Here is a 21,928-nt window from a genome sequence, read left to right as displayed (position 1 = left end):
AAATGATTCTAATAAACATGAATGTATTGATGTTTGATTTACATGGATGGTATATAAGCCTCGTTATGTCTTGATATGCAATAACAATAAAATATCTATCTATCTATCTATAGTGTCTTCATATTTTCAGGGGTTTTGATTGATTTACTTTAAAATCTTATATAGAGCTTTGTCATTTCAAAATACTGGTGATGATTTATCTTTATGATTTTGACATTTTAAATTATATAATTATATCATACTATATAATTTTCTTTCATTTTTTTTAATGATTCTTTATTTATTTATTTATTTTTTAATTTATGTATGTATTTATTTATGGAACAACTTAGAGGAGCCCTAACTACAATTCCGAAGACACCTTCTCCCTTCAGACTACAGTTCCCAGAAGGCCACAGGCTTACGCAGCGACAGGCACTGTACGCGTGACGTCGCTACTGTTCTTGTTTTGGCAGTTTGTTTCGATATACACGGATTGTCAGTCCACCAAGAAGGCGTTTTGGACTGGTTAATCAACAAGAAGCTGCGGTATTGTACATTTCTGCTTGTGTATTTTTAATACATGGGTCTTAGACTGTGTATGTTTGGTTTGAAGCAGTGTTATGGACAGAAATCGTGACAGAAGTGAGCTAACTAGTTACCCCACAGGCTAGCTAGCCAGCCAAGCTAATTAACATTAGCTTAGCTGGGAGCAGTGGTTTGTTCTGTGTGTGCGCGGAAATGATCGATTGTTGCTCTGACATGTTTTATTTTTCACCACAGCATCTTAAACTTCCAGCTAATGTTACAGTGTTTAGGCTAATGTCAAGACGATGATGAACACAAATTCACATTCACAATTTCAACAGTGCCAGCTTCTCGGAAACGTTAGCGTCTAACGTTACTGTTTCATAAGATGTAAAGGTTTACTCTGATGCCTAGTTTGATTTGATTTAGGGGGACTATGGTTGTGTTAGCTAGTAAAGCTAATAAAGAGAGTGTTCCAAAATATCCTGTGGGGTTAGGTTGGCCAACACATCAAATCAACTTTCAGCTAGCTAGCTAATGTTATTGTTAAAGTGACACAAATCCCTTTCCCTCACCCTCCTCCACAAGCTTTACATTTCTGCTTTAGCTCAATGCTTCCTTTTTGTTAAGTTCTCCTTTGCTGACATGGCAGTTAAACACTGAGGAGTCGCTGTGCTATGTGTGTGAGATCATATTAATAATGGTAGTAGGGTGGAGTCTAACCCTCCAGAGCTTGATAAATGCTATGACTTTATACAAGGTTTTAGTGAAACATTTGTTTGAATTCCAGGGGATTACCAGGATTTTGATATAGTGTGTGTGTGTGTGTGTGTGTGTGTGTGTGTGTGTGTGTGTGTGTGTGTGTGGAGTAGATGGTACTGATTGAGCAGTGACTGAGTGTGTGGGCAGGTATAGGGAGCTGGCAAGTGTAGTTTCACAATGGCAGATGGAGGCAGTGACGACGATGTAATTCACCTGGCAAGTTTCAACGTCCACCGCAGCCAAGGTGAGGCACACCTTCATATCCTCTCTTACATGGATGTATCCAGCTCAGTCTGTAATCACTGTCCATCCTTCAGTTTAAATATCAACAGCGATGTACTGTAGGTAGTCTTGAGGTTGTGACTGGCACTAGAATAGGCACTAGTAGTTTTATTTAGCGGCACGACATCTTTCACCATGATGCACATGCCACTGTAGTTTTTAGATGAGGCTGACTCGCTTTTCTTGTCACATTTGCCCCAGAAATGTTCAAAAACTCCCTAACCCTGGCTCTTGGTGTGTGTATATATCAGTTCTGACAGTTTCAAGGTTGTAGTTTCTAATGTCAAACACTGTTGCTGTTTGACATGCAACGTTAGGGATGCAAAGAAATATAACAGAAATATTATCGTCAATGTCGTGCTTTTGTTTTACATCACAGACATAGAGATAAATATGTTACAATAATGTGATGTTATCCTAAATGACATATTTGTCTAGTTATGCTTAAAAAAAGCTCCATAGTTTCTAGTCAATGAGAAGTGAAACTCAACTCTAAAACATTTTTAATAAACCTCTCAGCATTTTCTATAAACCTCAGGTTAGCTTCAATGTGTTGTAGTGTATTGTTGTCCATGGAAACCTAGTCAACTTTACATTGCAACATCTCTTATTTCAAATTGTATGTAAAATGTCACAATCACCATTTAAGCTTTAAGAATTTATCTCAAGAGACATTGGCACTGGCATTGACATATGAAATATCACCTTTAATCATGTGGATAAGTAAAATGCCCGTCACTCACAATTACCTTATATCACAAAATTCATTGACATCACACACAGTGGTTTGTTGAGAGGACCAAAGTGACAGTCTGACAACTGAAAATAAACAGACATTTTTGATGAATGTACTGGAAAAAAGAATTGAGAAATATCTGTGACTGATAGAACCATTTGTTGTAAACTGAACATGTTGTAGCTTGTGCATGACAAATAATGATTTTAGCACTTTTGGATTGCTTTATTGATGCAACCAGAAATGCAACAATACATTATATTTGCAATGTTTATTTGGAGTAGGTCCAAAATCCAAAACACAGTTGATTCAAATTGCAAAATGTGTAGTTTCTGTACCACCCCACTGCTCTGTGGTCTTGTTTTTGACTTATCGCATACATACACACAGTAAGGCCTGAGATTTTTATAACACAATTGCCCTTTGTTTCTGCCCCTTCACCAAGACACTGGCCTCAGCTCTGGAGCCAGTCCCTGGAACTGTCTGTTGTTTCTAAATCTCCGGGATGGGTCAAATGTAGAGGACGGGTTTCCTCACTGGGATTAATCTTCTATAATAATAATAATAATAATAATAATAATAATAATAATAATAATAATAATGTAATAATCTTCGATAATAATAATCTTTATTGTCCACAAATGTGGAAATTTGCTTTTGGCTCCACATGCTGGTTTAAAACACCTCATTGTGACCCACAAACAATAAATACAATAATAACAAAGATAAACACGAATACCTCCACCATGGTTTTCTTCTTAATTTTTTTTTTCTCTTTCGCACACTTCGTCCCTCGACGACATGAATATCCACAGATGACATATATTTATAATAATACTCTTCTCACTTCTCCATTCACATGCACTGTTCTGAAACTGCTGATGTGAACTGCGTCATGTGCCTGTGTAGGGTCCCGTGCCCGTCAGAGGGAGCTCATCACCATCTCTGATGACTCGGACGAGGAGCCGGTGACTCTGGTACCTGGCAGTCCTGTTTTAGTCCCAGATGATGCAGATGATGACGACATCAGCATTCTGGAGGTGACTGATAAACACTGTTATTTAAATCACCAGAAAAGTGTAAACGTGTGTTTTTTAACTTGTTTTTTTATACTGTTATACTGTACAGAAATTGATTTCAATAACATGAGCTGCAGACGTTACAACAGAAGTAGCATCTTTGTTTCCATTCATTGCCTCCTGTGTTCTCCTGCAGCCCCTGACTCCTGCACGCAGACACGTGATTCGGCCAGCAGCAAAATGGAGTGGGGCCTCGCACAACCTAATCCAAGTTGTAAGTCACAGTAGTGCAACGTCTGGGTTTCCCACAGGCGACCCCAGTTCTGCCCCCTCTACCTCCAGAGATGCCAACGCTAACTCGTCCACAATAAGGCCAGCCATACGAACACAGACACCAGTGCAGTCTAGCACTTTTGGACACACACAGCCACAACCTGGCTCTTCTTCATACACACTGTCTCAGCCAAAAGTTAACACAATACCACAGCAACAGGACGGCACATCAGCACATACAAACGTGGAGCTCCATGCAGTTTCCTCTGTCCAAACCCCGTCTACCTCCACTAATGCCAAGGCTAACACCATCTCATCCAGAGCACCTATACGAGTATGTATTCAGCCTCAGCCCAGCACATCTGGACTTGCGCAGCCACAAGCTGGCTCTTCAGCACAAACACCGGTGGAGGCCCAGGCGAGTACCTCTGCCAGTGCCACACATAATTCTTGTGCAGCTTCAGTTACTGCATCCAGTTCTTCTACAAAGACTCAAGAGCAGGCGAGTACAAGTACTCATTCACAAGACAATCCTCAGGCTAGTACTTCATCTGCACAGTCACAGTCTCACACACGGACACAGCCTCAGCCCGGTACATCAACACAGACTGCAACCGTACAGCCCCACCTCGTCCAGGTGAACGAGGTGAAGCTAGTTGTTCTTCCACAACAGCCCAGCATCCACGCCTCTGCGCTAATCACCCAGCCCCAGCTGCAGCTCAGGACGCAGAACCTGCTGCAGCCTGTGCCGCTCAATCGAATGCAAGGCAACCTCATTCAGATTGAGCCACAACCCCTGGCCCAGGCCCCGGCCCAGCCTCCAGTCCAGGCAGCACAAGCCCCTCAGGTGATACCGGTGATCCCCCCTGCAGTGCTAATAGCTGCAGCCCCAGAGAGACTAGGACCCCCAGAGGCAGGTCACCGGATCATCCTGGGGAGCCAGGCGCCTGGGGACGCTGTTCCCAATCCTCCACCGCAAGCTGGTGCCAGTGTGGGTCCACCAGCCCGCGGCCTCAACATCAGGGTGCCCAATGTGAACTCTAACCCTGCTGTTCCCCCAGCGCCCGCAGCCCCTGTCCCTCCAAATGGAGGAGAGGTTCGTCTCATTATGGCCCCAAACCCAGAACGGGTCAATCCAGCCCCTGGTCTGGTTGCGGTCCCTCCGGCACCTGAGGACATTCCACGAATAGAGGATGCGAGGCCCGGACCGTCTGCACCGCGAGAGAGAGCAGAGCAGCATCCCCACATCAGACCCCTCATCACTGTTGTTGTAAGTACCACATACAGGAAGCATGTACTGGACTGTACACTTCAACAGAGACTCACACAAGTCGGTTGATATCAAGTTAAATATCTTTAATTGTGGAGTAATTGTGTCTCTCACCCTCTTCTGTCTCTGTCCCTTGAACTCTGTGTGTGTTCTCCACAGCTGGATCTATTCCCAGATGTCCAGGAAACCTATGTAGCAGAACTGATCCAAAAGAATAATGTGAAAGACTTGAATGTGTAAGAAACACCTTCCCCTTTTTCTCCAGTGACTCATTTAGGGCTAGGATAAGTAATTCAGCTGCTCCGGATATTCAGTGAATACCTGGTGAATTATCCAACACCTGTCTAGTTTGGGGAAATAGAACTGCTTCTGTTACTTGATTGACTTTATGTCCTGTATATCTCTTAACTGCTCTCATTGGTACTCATTGTTTTTGTTTTTGAATGACCTTAAATGAAAATAGGATTTTGCAAGTTATTAGATTTGACCTGACTGTTACTTTATTGTTGGTAAGATTCTTATAATTCACAAATAATTTTCTACCTTTTTAAGCAAACGATACTTAAAATTCAGCACATTATGCTTCATTTCTTCTATGAAAGGTGCCAAACAAATAAAGTTTATTATTATTATTATCATTATTATTATTATTGTTATTAAAATGCAGTGATTTCACCTGCTAAAATGTGGAAATGTTCTATTTTTCCGACTCCCCTGATAGTAAACAGAATCTTTTTGAGTTTTGGACCTTAGGTCAAACAAAACAAGTCTTTTAAATATGTCACATTTTTTTTATCAACCAACATTTAATTATTCAGCTTTTATGAAATATCTGTCAGTTTATAGACAAAAAGATGAATAAATCATTTGAGAACTTCACTGGCAGACTAATTAATAAATGAAGATAATCATTAGTTCTGGTCCTAGTTGAAAGAAATCATTTGTTTAGCGTCAGATGGAGTTGTTGAGTTGTTTGCAGTTTGAACTTCAGGCGACGGTTTAGCATATGACGGGTTTTCCAGATTTGCAGCTGCATCCTTTGTTTTTTTTTTTATGTGGTTTTGGAGTTGTTGTTTTGTACCTTAATTTATTCAGGTAATTAATTGTCAAACTTAAATTATTTATCTATTGCAGCTTAGACGTCTCTTGTCTGTCAGAAGTTCCTGGTGTTTAGAGGCTGAATCATTTTTTGTCACCAATAGCAGAGAAATGAACCAGCTGTGCATTTCATTGAAACAGATGCTGTAGAGAAGAGTATTCTTGACTTCGTTTGTGTAGGTTGACAGATAATGAAAGACTGTGGGTGGATATACCTGCAAATATTTTTTGAAGTGAAACCTTTTGTAAAAATTCCAGGGGATTCCCAGCACTTAAATATTTTGTGTGTGTGTGTGTGTGTGTGTGTGTGTGTCTATGCAAGCCCGTTTACCTGCATCTCCCCTCTGTGTTTCCAGTATCTGTAACCTGCTGTTGGAGAACCCAGAGTATCCAAGGAGAGAGGCTGCAGCAGCTGCAGCAGCTCCCACCAGCATCCTGCTGGAGTCTGGAGACACCCAGACAGAGGTGCGTTCCTTCATCAGACCCACAGGAGCACGAAACCTGTCAAAGTGCTACTGATAACAACAAAATGCAGTTCTTCTGGGAAACGGAAGTGTTTAGTTTAGATGCTAAACTGTGGTTCAGTGTAAGGTTTGACATCCTCGCCTGCACAATCAGCAGTTACATTATTGAAAATAATGAAGGAGAGCCTGGTCCTCATTATGTTATTATGTCAAACGAGCTTCGCAGACAGATATTTTCTAATGGAGCTTTTCTTGGTATCAGTCACCAGATTATGACTCTGTACTTGCGTTGAACAGCGGTGCAGTTTGTTGAGGAACGGGCTTGAACTGTAAACAGATGATAAACATACGGAGAGGAAGACTATGTCATGTAGGTGGAACAGAAAGGAGACAGTGAGTGTAAAGTTACACACACACACACACACACACACTGTATGAAAGCGAACAGTAAGAAACAAAAATCCCACCTCAGGCTCTCCGACTTGTTTATACAAAACAGCAGAGAGTGCAGAAACAGACCGTCCTTACAGCCTGATTATTCAGCTGCTCCCCCGCCCACTCCACAGTCAGGAAAAAGCCTCATGTCAAAATCAGAGTGGGACAACGTCCTTCTGATGACAGCTCTGTGTGTGTTTCTGAATCAGATACCTGCAGGTCTGGGTGTCTGTGTTTATGCCTCTGTGATGTGTCTTTTCAGGTGACCGAGGACCTGTTCGACTACACCAAGCTGGGCACGGTGGGACCAGAGGCTGTGATGCAGGCTGCCGACTTGCTCATGGCAGATTTCAGGATGCTCAGCTGTCAGGACATCAAATGGGCCCTCAATGCTCTGAAGGGACACTATGCAATCACACGCAAGGTACCTGTGGTCTCGTACTGCGATGAAATGCAGCTACAATTCTCCCCTTTCTCTGCCTTCTTGCTCTCTTTTCCAGCTGATTCTTCGACAACCCCTCACTGTCTTTCTCCCCCCCCCCCCCCCTGCTCTCCCAGGCCTTATGTGAAGCTCTGAAGAAGTGGCAAGATTCAGGCGACCCCTCAGGAAAGAGACGACGGAGCAGAGCCTCCTCTGAGCGCTGCTACGTTGATTTCCATTTTGAGCATGGTGAGCAAACGTTCTCGCTTTTCTCTCACTCCGTGCACACTGCTGCACACACATCGCCCACCTGCAGGTGCATTACATCGTACAAATACATGCTAATGCATTTAATACTTCAAATCAGGTTAGAAAACATTTTAAACACGTCAGAGCTGCAGCACTGGTGCATCAGGGGAAGCCATTTTGTACAGTGTTGTTTTAGTTTACTTTAAACCTGCGTTTAATTTGCCCCGGGTCTTTGACCAAGCTGTTGCTGCAGTTCAAATTATGAACGTAGGATTGAATGTGATGCGGCTCTCACTCGCTCTGTCACCAGGTTCAACGAAGCTGGACAAGAGGATGTATTTCTTGGAGAATGACCGTCGCTACTGCAGGACGTACAGCAACCTGGAAGCTTCTGTGCAGAAGGAGCTGTCGTTCTATCAGCAGAAAGCCAAGGAATGGGCAGAGGTACACACACACACACACACACACACACAGACACACAGACACACACACACACACACACACACACACTAGTTATTCATGACATTTCTCTGTCACTCACAGTTACACAGCGACAGACATTCTGCAGCTTCATAATCTATTTCTTTGATTTTGTTGTTGTGAGTTGATCCACCAGCATTACAGTGTTTTTCTTTCCACCATCATAATTCATAGACTGTTTGTATACTTGAGGCTTGAGTTCATTTTATTGCCAATACAAACTTGCCCTGGTAGTTTCATGGTGTGGGAAACATTCGACACAGCATGTTAATAAAACCTCCGTATAGCATTAATGTAAAAGATAAACTTAATATTAAAATACACAAAATGAGCTGAAAAGAAAATCCTCTCAGAGAGCATTAGCTCAAAGAGGGGAGCTCATCCCTCACAACATTCAGAGCCAGTTTATAAACTGAGGAGAGCGACTGGAGGGAACAGCCGTTAATGTTAGATTCACTTTAACTGTTTTCTCATTCGTTTCAGCTGTAAAATATAATCCACAAAAAAAAAATCTGCTTTAAAAAGCTAAATTAAAGATTGTATAAACGCTGCTCTGCCAGGTCTGTGATCATCTCTTTAGTTTCTTCAATGTAAATCTCATGATCACTGCAAGATCAGACCTTCCTCCTGTATGCTAATTCACCTGATAATGTTCCTCACCTGCTGTCGTATCATCAGCTCTTTCTTTTCACTGTGTTTTTAATATGGGTCCGTCTGAGTGTCCTGTGAGCAGTAGCAGCTGATCGAATGAAAGGAATGGATTAGTTTGCCTCTTCAATGTAGATGTCGCAGTGAGGCTTTCTTCCTGTCAGAGGAGATGATTGATAAAACACTCTGTGTATTTGACAGTCTCTCTCTCTCTCTCTCTCTCTCCCTCCCTGCAGCATGAGGACTTCCTCCTGGCTCTGCAGGTCAATGAGGATGAATATAAGAAGGTAGGAAGCGCTCCACACACACACACACACACACACACACACACACACACACACACACCTCGTCCAAACTGATACGACCTCCACGGTGGTTCAGACTGTAGGTTCATGTTCATGCTGAGAACTTGCATCCTAATTTCCTCATTCGGTCAAACTGTTTTCTATAAATGGCTTCTCAGTTGAACTCACTCGTGGTGTAAAGTGACATGATACGTTCAACTCAAAACACGACCTTGTTCTTGATGAAAGAAAATTTACAGTGTATTACCAAATGCTAAAAACATAAAGGGTGTTGGTGTGTTGTGTTTTCTAGTCAGTTACCTGGTTGAATTTACTGTGTATATAAGATAACTTATGAGGGCTCCACTAAATAAAACCTATAATAAATAGCTCCTGTAGTTATGCTGAGTAGTAAGTCGAAGGGCTGAATGTAATTGTTAATTTCACTCACTTTAGTACCACGAGGCGCTCGCCTGAACACTGCAGAAAGGTGTGAACACGAGAGAGCGACATTAAAACATGACTGTTGATCGTTCTCTCTCCAGGACGGTCAGCTGATCGAGTGCGGATGCTGCTACGGGGAGTTTGCGTTTGAGAAGATGACGCAGTGTTCGGACGGTCACCTGTTCTGTAAAGAGTGCCTGGTCAAATACGCTCAGGAGGCAGTGTTTGGCTCCGGGAAGGTACACACACACACACACTCACACACACACACACACACTCACACACACACACACACACACAACACACACACACACACACACACCTCGTCCAAACTGATACGACCTCCACGGTGGTTCAGACTGTAGGTTCATGTTCATGCTGAGAAAACTTGCATCCTAGTTTCCTCGTTCGGTCAAACTGTTTTCTATAAATGGCTTCTCAGTTGAACTCACTCGTGGTGTAAAGTGACATGATACGTTCAACTCAAAACACGACCTTGTTCTTGATGAAAGAAAATTTACAGTGTATTACCAAATGCTAAAAACATAGAGGCTGTTGGTGTGTTGTGTTTTCTAGTCAGTTACCTGGTTGAATTTACTGTGTATATAAGATAACTTATGAGGGCTCCACTAAATAAAACCTATAATAAATAGCTCCTGTAGTTATGCTGAGTAGTAAGTCGAAGGGCTGAATGTAATTGTTAATTTCACTCACTTTAGTACCACGAGGCGCTCGCCTGAACACTGCAGAAAGGTGTGAACACGAGAGAGCGACATTAAAACATGACTGTTGATCGTTCTCTCTCCAGGACGGTCAGCTGATCGAGTGCGGCTGCTGCTACGGGGAGTTTGCGTTTGAGAAGATGACGCAGTGTTCGGACGGTCACCTGTTCTGTAAAGAGTGCCTGGTCAAATACGCTCAGGAGGCAGTGTTTGGCTCCGGGAAGGTACACACACACACACACACACACACACACACACACACTCACACACACACACACACTCTCACACACACACACACACACACACACACACACACACACACACACAGTTAGAAATAAAACACTAAACATTCAACAATAAAAAATGAATGATTAAAAAAAACTTTTAAAAGAAGTTTAAAGGTTTTACAACATTGTGGGGGAGAAAAGTGACAATGATGTTCAGTAAAAATGAGTCTAAAATAATTAATTTAATTGATAAAAAACAGGATGATGACGTAATATAATAATAGATTTAAAACAACGATGTGATAAATACTTATTTTGTTGTTAAAAATTCAAATATTGAGTCATATCATCAAATCGTATGTTAAACCTGATTTCCTGCTTTTATAAACACTTTATATTAATATCATTTTCCAAAGTTGTTATTTTTCCTATTACATTAATGAATGTGATTTACTGCCTTGAAACTTGCAGTGGACGTAGAGTCAGTGGACCTGTCAGTACAGGCCCGACTGCACGTCTCTGCAGGATGATTTTCATACTGCAGTGAAACGAGAGGAATCACATTCATCAGTGTGTAACACTGCGTCATGAAACCAGGCCAGCGGTAGTATAAAGTACACAAAATTTGTAATAAAACATGCAATAAAAACAAGACTTTAAATGCATGACAGATCCTGCACGTAGCCATGTAAAATACACAGTTGTCAGTTTTATAAACGCCGGTTTAATTTAATGTAATCCAATAAAACAGTCACGTAATAAATCCTCTCTCTCTGCTCCTGCTGTATTTCAAGGCAGCGTTAGACGAGATTACATTACATTAGAAGCATTTCTGGTTATTTGTGTGTGTGTTAATGTGTGTGTGTGTGTGTGTGTGTGTGTGTGTGTGTGTGTGTGTGTGTGTGTGTGTTCCTGTTGCAGTCGGAGCTGAGCTGCATGGAGGGGGGCTGCCCGTGCTCCTACCCGGTGTGTGAGCTGGAGAAGGTCCTACCAGAAAACATACTGTGTAAATATTACGAGCGGCAGGCGGAGGAGGCGGTCGCTGCCACCTGTGCCGATGAGCTCGTGCGGTAAGTGATGGACGAGTGCGTCGGTGTTCGCACCTTCGTTTTCTGTCAGAACTGCTACATGTGATTTAGCTCCGTTTTAAAAGTTTGAGTTTCTCAATATTATTCAGCAGATAAGTCGATGATGGAAATGATCCTTTGCAAACTCTTAGTCTGACTCGAACCTCTTGGAGCAGCAGCAGTACAATCTGAACTTACAAAATGGATGCAGGTTAATTCACGGTGTGACGGGGGTCGTCCGCTCCATCAGGGACCAGATATAAAGGCTCTTTGTTTTTTCTCACAGTGGGATCTTTCTGTCTGTGTGTTTTTTTCTGTGTCTCATGTGCAGCTGCATCATTCATTTCCTCTCACCTTCACTCCCTAACCCTCCTTCCTCTCCGGACCATTGCAGGTGTCCGTTTTGCAACTTCCCGGCCTTGTTGGACAAAGACATGTCTCTGTTTAGCTGTCCCAACCCGCGGTGCCGCAAGGTCAGTCCAACTCTCTTTGTCTGTAGTTTATTAAACAGCTTGTTGGTTCTGGGAAGCTGCTGCTCTCTTCCCTCTGCAGGTCGTCACTTTAAAGGAACATGTTCACAGTCAAATGCAGCTTGACTCTGAGGCTCTGACGTAATCACATGTGGCTGATTGTCAGACTTAAGTTACAGAGATCGGGTTGTGATTTATTGAGGGGGACATCATGAATTATTCAGTCCGTCGCGACAGTAGAACGTAAAAAGCTCCGCGTGCAGCGTCCACTTCAGCATCAATCACCTCAGTGCCGCCCGGACGAGAGACGGAGATCAGAATAAGCCAGAGAGGAAAGATTGATGAACAGTTTTTGATGATGAAACGGTTCCATCTGGCGAGGTCGCCACCCCTGTCTCCTGCGCTGTTTATCTCTGGGCCACCTCCCTCTGTCTGAGGAATGCAGGGGGAGGCGTTGCTTTGTGTCTGCCAGTGCGATCACATGGATTCCAGTTGAAAATCTCATTTTTCAGAACCGCTCACACACACACACACAAACATAAACACACATAAACACACTCCTACAGTCTTTTTCTCACACACAAACCACACAAACACATCTCTCCCTTCCTTCTCCTGATGTGTCTTTGTCTCTTTCTTCTTTTTTTTTTTTGTTTCTGTTCTTGTGTCTCACACTCAGTCCTGCCACACCACAATCTCTGTATGACTCAACACACACACACACACACACACACACACACACACACACACACAAAGGCATGCACTCCCACTATCTCTACATTCCCGGAACAAGGGAGACAGATGAGTTTATAATAAATGAGTGTGTATAAACACTCTGTCCACTCCCCTCACGGCGGCGAGGTGAAGCTCTCCTGCAGCTGTGGACTGAGGTAGACAGACAGGTTCATCACTGCAGCTCATCCAGTAAACACAGTCATTTATTAAGCAAAAATGTGATGATTTTTAAGCTTTTCTCTGTTTTATAAGATTGTAAAGTGAATATTTTTAGATGTAGTCATGGGTTCTGGTAAATGATCGACTTTCTTCGTTATTTTCTGACATTTTGTCGATTTAAACAACTGATCAGTTCATAATAATCAACAGGAGTCGCGTGCACTTGCACACTTGACAACATTTATACCAACCACAGATCATCCTCAGCAAGTCGCTGCTCACTGACAGAGACCTGTAGTCGCTCAAAATGCTGCGAACAGAATCAAGGAGAGCTCTGTTTTAAATAGTCGGCACATTAGACAAACATGCAGTGATGTGTGTCTGTAGTTGTAGTATTACATCACATTTCCACTAAAACCTGTGTTTCAGTTTCTGTGTGAGGGCTCCAGTTGTAAAAATAAAGTACTTAATGATAGTTCAGGAACTAGAGGGGTGGGGTTTGCAGGGTTTGCAGGGTTTGCAGGGTTTGCCTTGTACTTTCTGGTCAGACACAGACGCCTCAGAAACTCCTGCTTTATCAGTTTAGTTTATTAACATTAGAAAACAGAGGTACGTTTTGTTGTCGGCTTCCTAACCAGTTCAAAACAAAGCGAGAGTATTAGATGAATCAAGACGACTTGTCCTAAGTTTGACGTGGATTTCTATACTATACCAACTGGTGTGATGAAGCCCCAGCTCCATGATGAAACTGGTTTTAATGGACAACCACAACCTCAGCCTGTTCAGCCTGCAGCTCTTGTTCAGTGTATTTTAAGCTGGTTGGTACATTTAGAAAGAGCCTGTGTTTCTGCTGTGCTGATTCTGACTGTGCTCGGCCTCCATTAGTTCCTCTAACTTGTAGCGGGTTCTCTGTTAACATCTGTTGTCTCAGTAACATCTGTATTTAGGCTGCACATTGTCATTTCAGTCAGTGTTTGGAAAGCGCAGCGCCCTGGATACGAGCAGACAAAAACCTCTGAGTCTGACGTTATATAAAAAGCAAAAAAAGCTCCGTCCATCTTTTCTGCTGCAGTTCTGTCCATCGGCCTGTAGGTGGAGCCAGAGGTTCACCGTGGGGCGACCTGCAGCGTGATCTCACATCTGCACTCCATTACATCCTCATACACACCCAAAGATCTGGGAAAAAAAAAAAAAAAAGTTAGACACGCTCCAGATATCTTTTCCTTTTTGTGAATATTAGCCGTCTGCAGCGCGGCGACCAGCAGCTGCAGATGTAGGTCAGCTGCTAGAGGCCAGTGTGTCGCTGTTTAAAATGGAGTCTCCTCTGAGTTAGACAGGGAGCGGGAGTCGTGAACAGTAACAGTTTGCTCTTTTCATGTGTGAGAGAATCAAGACGTGAGACTGTGGCTGCTCTGGTGTCGTCCCCCCCGTCACAAACAGCTAGATCATTATGAGACGGACGAGGTTTTAATGTGTGTGTTGTTTTTGTTTGTTTTGTTTTTTTTACTCTATTTGTTTTTGGGACTCCTGGTTCCCATCAGCACCAGCGTGGCTGAAGACAGTTGTTGTGCAGCCGGCCCCTCGTCCCCTCTCAGTCTACGAGCAGGGAGGGGCTTCATTATGTAACTGACACACTTCCGTGAGCCCACCCGTCTCCTTCCACATCGCGGCCTCATTGGTCGGCCGCGCTTCCCACTCCCCTCGCACTGGTTTCTTACTGGTCGGTCACACTTCCTCCTCCGTTTCAAAGGTGGTTCAGATCAAGTGTGACCCAGATTCTCCTCCCTCTCTCTTCCTTTCTCCTGCTCCTCTCCCCTGGCTCTGTCTGACCTGCGCACACACTCATGCACACACACACACACACACACACACACACACACACACAAGCAGATGCTAATGTATTCCACATGTGGCTATGAGGACATTTGGACAGGCTTGTTCCTGCCCTGGTTATGATTACTTCATGAAATCGGAGGAATGTAATATGTAGGCCACTGCAAGGCCGTCACTGTGCAAACCAGTGAAACTGCAGCAGAGTGTTTGTGTGTCTCTAAGTGTCGTCACATCTTCTCTGTATCTCATCAGTTCTCCCATAGAAGCCTCTTCTATCAGTGTCATGGTGGTGCACATCTCTCCTCTTCCTTCCTGCCCTGTGATCTGAACTCACGATTAGATTGCAGTTAAAGCTATCTCCCCACAAAAAAACACACACATACTCGATGCAAGTCGTCCCCCCCCCCAATCAGAAGCTCTGCAGGCAGCCTGCACTGCCATATAAGGGCTGCTGCAGCCTGCAGCACAGGAGAAGAGATAGAAGAAGAGAAAGATCCAGAGGAGGAGAGGTGAGGTATGAATGAAGGAAGGAGATTCTGGGTGGGGGAGAGGAGGATGAGGAGGAAGAGGAAGGTGGGGCTCAAGAGGAAGGTGTGCGGTGAATAGAGATGGAGGACAAGTTGGAACAAGGCGAACAGGATGGGAGGAGCAGTGAAAGGAGAGAGTGAAGTCGCTAAACGTGCACTTTTTCTCCAGGTTCAAGGTTGCTCACATTGCTGCTGTCATTTGCACATAAAGTGGTGATTGTGTGTGTGTGTGTGTGTGTGTGTGTGTGTGTCTGTGTCTGTGTGACCTTTGTCAGTGAGACACCTGCGGGGGCGGGGAAGACACGCCTCACACAGGGTTTGACTGTGACATCAGCGGCTGTATTTTTAGCCGCGCTATAAGAGCTCAGGTGTGTTCCTGCTTCTCAACAGTTTGTCAAACAGGTCACACTCACACACACACACACACACACACTCACTCACTCAGACTCTCGTTCTCATGCTGTCCCGCTTCCTGGTCTCTAGGTTACCACTAGGGGGTGATCTGTCACCGCTCTGCCTCCCGCCCTCCTCCCCTTCTCACTCCCTGCCTCCTCTGTCTTTGTGTGATCTGGCTTTTCCTGACACTTGAATCTTCTACACCCCCCCCCCCCCCCCCCCTTTTATTTAACTGAAATCATACACCAGTGAGAGTTTTCTCATTAGTCTCACACACTCCCAACTCTCTTTGATTATGCTTCATGCTTTTCTCTGTTTTATAAGATTGTATGAAACACCATTAAAAAAAAACAAAAAACCATAACGCCGTTTAAGCTGTTTCACGTTTGATGTGCCTCAGGAAACGGGTTCTTCTTCCCCTCCTCGCTCGGAGCCACTGAACCAGCTCCAGCGTTTGTCTCTAAAAGTCCTTGCGTGCCTTTTCCAGAGTCCTCGCAGTGTTACGATCTCAAAACCGCAACGAATGCCAGTGAAAACTCTGGCTTCTCCAACCCAGCTCCCCACCCTCTGGCTGACCTTGCACACCCACAGCTGTCTCAGTGAAAACACTGAGCAACAAGCCTAAAAGATAAAACTCTCACACACAGTGATTTTAAGGAGGTCACTGGATATAAAGGGTGGGTTTCTGTCTGAGGCCGGGGGGGGGGGGTCAGACTGTAGGTTGCCGTGGAGATATGGATCATTCTGTGCTGCATCAGCTGTCATATGCCACGTTCTTCAATATTACATGAACGGTTGAAATATTTATGGTGACACCACTTAGCTAAGGGTTAGCAAAGGAGGTAACCCTGAGCCGACGTGTGTGTGTGTGTGTGTGTGTGTGTGTGTGTGTGTGTGTGTGAGAGAGAGAGAGAGTGTGTGTGTTAAAGAGAGAGAGAGTGTGTGTGTGTGTGTGTGGCGCTGTCTGGCCCGCACGTCCCTGAGTTGAACGTCTCGGGGCCCGACACGACGAAGGAGGATGGAGAGGATGGAGTTGCTGTTCCTAGGCAACCGAGCAGTCAGCGGCGAGTAAGCCGCGCTCTCGCTCTGCAGACACACGCTCACATTTTGCAGCGAGAGCCACACCTAGATGTGTCTGTGCGAGTCCGAGTCCCTGCAGTGGCAGCACCAGCAGCATATAGAGCAGGCGCTGCTGTTATTCAGCACTAACTGGGATCATGTTAGAGGAGGGGGGGGGGGTGTGTGTGACACAATCTCTTGATATTTGATGATATAAAATAAATGTCATATCATCTTTTGCTTTCGTTCTTTTCTTCTATCTCATCTCTCTCTCTGATCTCTCGCTATATTCGTCTCTTCTTCTTCTTCTTCCTCTCCTCCTCCTCTTTTCTCTGAAGGAGAGCTGTAGAAAGTGCCATGTCCAGTGGAAGCAGCATGTGGGGAAGACGTGTGAGCAGGTTCTCGAGAGGGATGAGATCCGCATGAGGGTGCTCTTGTAAGTATCTCACCCCAGACTCCACCTCTGTGCTGTCATGTCTTCACTGTTTCAGGGCGAGTAATCTCTCATACGTCTAAAACAGAACATATGATAAATATTAAGAAGGAAGAACTCAACTTGTGCTGTTAAGACATTTTCTTTCCCTCCTTTGGAAACACATGACAGGCCTGTTAGACGGAGTGAGCCCCATCTGTCTTTTACCAGTCATTTTTCAGTTGTCACTTTATCGATTGTCTTATTTTAAAGCCTTGTTTTTTTGGATGCAGTTCACTGTCTGTCACGTCAAACAGTTTATTGTTCTTATCAAAGACACACTAGAAATAGTTCCATGATGACGGTTGCACCAGTCACCTCTCAGAGCAGGACAGTTTTCACATGATGAAGAATAAACTCAAACAGCGCCGCGAGTTGTCCTGAGTGTTATGTTCCCATGAACATTTGGACTCTGAGGGTGTTTCTGTCCAGCCCCAGACTCCTCGCTCAGAGAGGATGCTGGGTAAACAGCTCAGTGTCCCGGACAACCCTCCAGGAAGTGGAGAGGCCGGCTGCTTCCTGTGGCCCAGCAGGCCCACCGGCAGCACTTCCTGTTTTGAGCCGCTCACAGATCCTCTTACTTCCTGGTGCTGAGAGAGACGGGAAGTGGCCTGGTAGACGGATCAGGGTCCGAGCGGGACAGACCTGATGTTAACAGCACAAAACTAAAAGAATCACAGTGGCCACATCAGTCCGCTCCACATGTTGAGGTTGGGTCTCACTGGAGAACAGGGACTCTGTCAACTCACAGCACAGTTATAAAAGTATAAAGTATAATTATCTTTATTTCTGATAAATCTGATTGTATCTGAAACAACACTCCTTCAAATGAAGTTCAAATGTCTTTTCATGGACAATAATTTGATCCTAGTTGAATCTGATGAAGGTCGAAACGTTAAGTAGCATCCATTAAGTCCAGGGTGATAAACAGAGACAGTGATGCATCAAATATATCAGATAGATAGATTAAATGAACTGCTGTAACTTTCTCTCTGTTGGAGACGAGGGTCGCTCATGTGTCCTCGTCCTGTCGGGGTTGTAATGTCCTCAGCTGCAGCGTCACTCAGTCTGTTGTGCTTTATCTTCATGAACTCTCCTTTCAGCAGCTGCTTGTAGGACTAAGATCTTCATCGCATCAAAGCTTTTGATGTCTGATTTCTGTCCTTCAGTTCATCTGAGTTCTGTAAATACCTGAGATGTACGGGAGTTTTTAATCTTTCTTTAATTTAGCCGTGTTAGCGATATGAGGTCAGAGGTTTGTGAGTGTCAGCGGAGGAAGTGATAAAATGATGATAAGATGTGGAAAAGTGGCCAGTCTGCTTACATACAGTGCAGTGCTCAGGGGGATGGATGTGTCTCAGAGGGCTGCTCTTGTTGACTGTGATTAAGCAACAGTCAACAAGATGTGAAAACATTTCACTTGAAAACTGTTTGTTTGACCCTGAAACGAAACCTCGGGGGGGGGGGGGCCTCTCGTTAATCTCTCCAGGAAAATACTAAACGTGAAACTGAGCCGCAGACAAAATGACTCATTTGACATCAAGGTTTAAAACACACAAGGAAAAGTCTGTCCTTGAGATACGCAGGGGGGGGGGGTCATCTGACTGTGATCACAGATCCGTCTCTGTGAGTCCCCCCCCCCCCCCCCCCCCCCCATGTTGAATTCTTCATGTTCCTCCACCGCTCATCTTTCTTCATCATCCTCTTCTTTGCTTTTTCCCTTTTTTTCTCCAAATGTATTGACCTCCGTCTGTCCGCCGTGCGTGTGCCGCAGTGAGGAGCGTATGACGGCGGCCCGGGTGAGGAAGTGTGTGAAGTGCGGGACGGGCCTGGTCAAGTCGGAGGGCTGCAACCGGATGTCGTGCCGCTGCGGCAGCTTCATGTGCTACCTCTGCCGAGAGCCCATCACCGGCTACAACCACTTCTGCCAGCACGCCCGCTCTCCCGGCGCGCCCTGCCGCCACTGCCGCAAGTGCTCCCTCTGGACCGACCCCACGGTAACGTCTCCAACATGTTTTTCTTTTTTTTCCCCTGTGTGCTTTTCTTTTTTGGTTGTTCACTCATTCAGTTATTCACACTCGCAAAGATGTTCACGGACTCTCCCCGCACTTTGACCCTGAGCATCTGACTCTACGGCGACCTGGCCGCAGCATCACTGGCAACCAGAAGCAACAATTAGTCCCTGAGAAGTTAATGAGCTGGAGCTGCTCCAGCCGCTCTGCAGAGGCGCCGGAGCCGGCCAAGAGCTACTCCTCAAAGCGCTGCCAAGAAATGGATAAATGCTGGGACGAGTGGAGGACGGGGTCGGCCTCCTCCTCAGCGTTATTTAAATTAAAAGTTTTCACTCGGTGCGAGAGAGGAAGCAACATCAGGCTCACGAGCTCCAACCCAAAAGTTAATTTCTTTTAAGTCGGATAAACACGCTCCAGACGAGCACGCCATCAGCTGGACAACGCTCACCTGTGTGGCGACTGTTGTCCAGCCTGCGGTGAAGCGAGCGCTGTGGCGGCTCAGGTTTGATTTATAACTGCGCTACAGAAGGAAGTATCTGATGCAGGTGGGAACTGTTCAGCGTCTCCAGGAAACAAAATAAGAGGAAAAACGTTACAAACTGTGACCTCAGAAATGACCGGAGGCTAAACGTCCCACAGTAGGAGTGTTAATAGAATTATTAGTAAAGGTAGTCCTGTTGTTCCTGTGAGACTTTCCCTTAAATCTGTCACCTTAATGATTCATCTGCTGCCTTCATGTCCTTGGAAAGACCTTCACACGCCTTCGTTTGTGTTTGTGTTTCTGCAGCAAGACGACGAGCGAATCATCCAGGAGATCCAGAAGGAAGGAGAGGCGGAGCTGAACAAGAAATGTGCAGGTGAGAGCTTCGATAAACTGTGACCAAAGTTTTTCACTGGACGGTTGAAGCTATTAATTATCGATCAGTGTTTGTGTCCCATTCATCACCTCATTTACGGGCTGTTATTTTTTTGTGATGTACAAATGTGGTGAATGATGTTCCCTGGCAGAGAAATGTTGCAGTGCAGCAGCATCGTTCTTCCTCTCTGCCGCTTCCTCTTCGTCTTTTTAACCCGTATTTATTTAGTCAGACAGCGTGGCTGTTTACAGCAGCAGTCGCAGGGTGTTTCCTGTGTTTGTGTTGTCTGAATGTGTTTGTGTACAGTGTGCGAGGCAGGTGAGGGCGTGCACGGGTTTTCCTATAAAAGCGGGGGTGGGGACAGGCGACTGGTTCATCAGTAACTTCCCTTTTTTCTTCTTCTTCTTTCAGATAATTCAGGGAAGAGGGTCGGTCCTCCTCCGGAGCCCATTACCGACGTGAAGCGGCCGCGTGTGGGTCCGCCCCCTGAAAACCCACCCAACCCCAACCCCGCGGCCCCACCTCACCCCCAGGCGGTACAAGCTCCCCTGTTCGTCCCCCCGCGCGCCCGTTACCCTCCGGCTCCGCCCCAGGGCAGGATGTACCACCAGGTGATCGTGCCCCGGCTGCCCCCTGCGCCCTACGTGCCCCCCCTGCAGCACCTGCCCCCACTGAACAATAACAACAACAACAACCACCACCATCACCACCACAACCCTCCCGTCAACCCTCACCACCACAACATGGACGTGATGGACCTGCCCATGCACTACGGACCGCCGCACCGCTACTACAGACGCTTCTAACACACACTGTGACCTGGTGCAGTGAGGTCATCGGACACACACGTTCTCTTACTACAGTTAAACTTCTCATTTCAGTGGCGGTTTTTTTTTTTTTTTTTTTTTTTTTTTTTTTTTAGATCTAATGTTACTTCTTTTTGTTTTTTGTTTTTTTGTTTTTTTTTTATGATTTTCCGTGTGCATCATCTTTTTCTATTCGTTCTCTCCGTTCTGTTGTCAGGCAGATTTCAGACCTTCTGCTCAGATATTAAAACACACTGAAATGATCTAAAAGTGCATCTGTAGAACAACACACACACACACACACACACACACACACACACACACACACACACTGGGACACTTTGCCTTCTCCCATTGAACTTGGGACTTCCATAATGACATAGTTCCCCACGTGTTCCTTTTTTTTTTTTTCATGTTTTTCTGCTTAAATATCGGGGTTGTGATGATAAATGTTTGAAAATCTTTAGACATTTATTTCCAGTTTATACAGATATTTTTGAGATACATAATAAAATAAAAAAAAAAAAGGAGGTTAGCATTCCCTTCCGTACCTTTTGTGTAACGTGTGAGACCACACAGCTTTCTAATAAAGCTTTCTGTTCACATGAGCTGCAGGTTCTGCTTCATACGACTAGACGAAGGTTTCATGTCGCTGCCCGTCTTTCTCTCAGCCCGCTGAGTCTGTCTCCGCCCCCTCCCTCCCTCCCTCCCCTCCTCCCTCCCTCCCTCTCTCCCTCGTCTCATGCAAGAAAAAGGGGCTGACTCATGATAACTGAGCCCCCGGGCTACGCACCAATCACATGACAGAGACGGTGCTTTCCACCAATCATGGCGTAGCGACCGCCGGGCTTTGTGATGTTGCAGAGAGAGAGCACTTCTTTGTTCAGGCAAGTGTGCTGCGAGTGTGACAAATCATTTTGCTACACACACACACACCACACACACACACCACACACACACACACACACACACACACACACACACACACTCACAGCCTCTTGTTCCTGCATGCAGTCTATAAAAGTAGCACAGCAAACCCCCGTTTTAGCCTGGGGGTCCTAATGGTATTAGTCATGGGTGGTAAGAGACAGACTGTGTTTGTGTGAGAGCCAGAATTAGACTTTAATCAGATTCAGCATCTTCTGACACCGGCCGAGCCGCCGTGAATGAAATAATCTGTGTTGTATTTAACAAAGATACAGGAGGACGTGTGG

The 21,928-nt window shown here is 45.1% G+C and overlaps 1 protein-coding gene across 1 annotated transcript; it reads left to right on the top strand.

The window, feature by feature from the left end:
• The first annotated feature begins 405 nt into the window (after positions 1-405).
• Positions 406-21,322, top strand: rnf216 (ring finger protein 216). The gene is made up of 17 exons (XM_056402115.1): positions 406-528; positions 1,380-1,513; positions 3,197-3,327; positions 3,503-4,849; positions 5,009-5,085; positions 6,304-6,412; positions 7,109-7,270; positions 7,405-7,516; positions 7,827-7,960; positions 8,881-8,931; positions 10,181-10,318; positions 11,243-11,391; positions 11,783-11,861; positions 16,906-17,003; positions 18,814-19,036; positions 19,839-19,908; positions 20,320-21,322. Exons 2-17 carry the CDS (start codon positions 1,447-1,449, stop codon positions 20,712-20,714), a joined length of 3,342 nt encoding a protein of 1,113 aa, XP_056258090.1. The 5' UTR covers positions 406-528; positions 1,380-1,446; the 3' UTR covers positions 20,715-21,322.
• Positions 21,323-21,928: the final 606 nt, after the last annotated feature.

The sequence above is a fragment of the Seriola aureovittata genome, chromosome 17 (genome assembly GCF_021018895.1).
Source record: "Seriola aureovittata isolate HTS-2021-v1 ecotype China chromosome 17, ASM2101889v1, whole genome shotgun sequence".
Taxonomy (NCBI): Eukaryota; Metazoa; Chordata; class Actinopteri; order Carangiformes; family Carangidae; genus Seriola; species Seriola aureovittata.
This window is presented reverse-complemented; position numbering and strand designations above follow the sequence as displayed.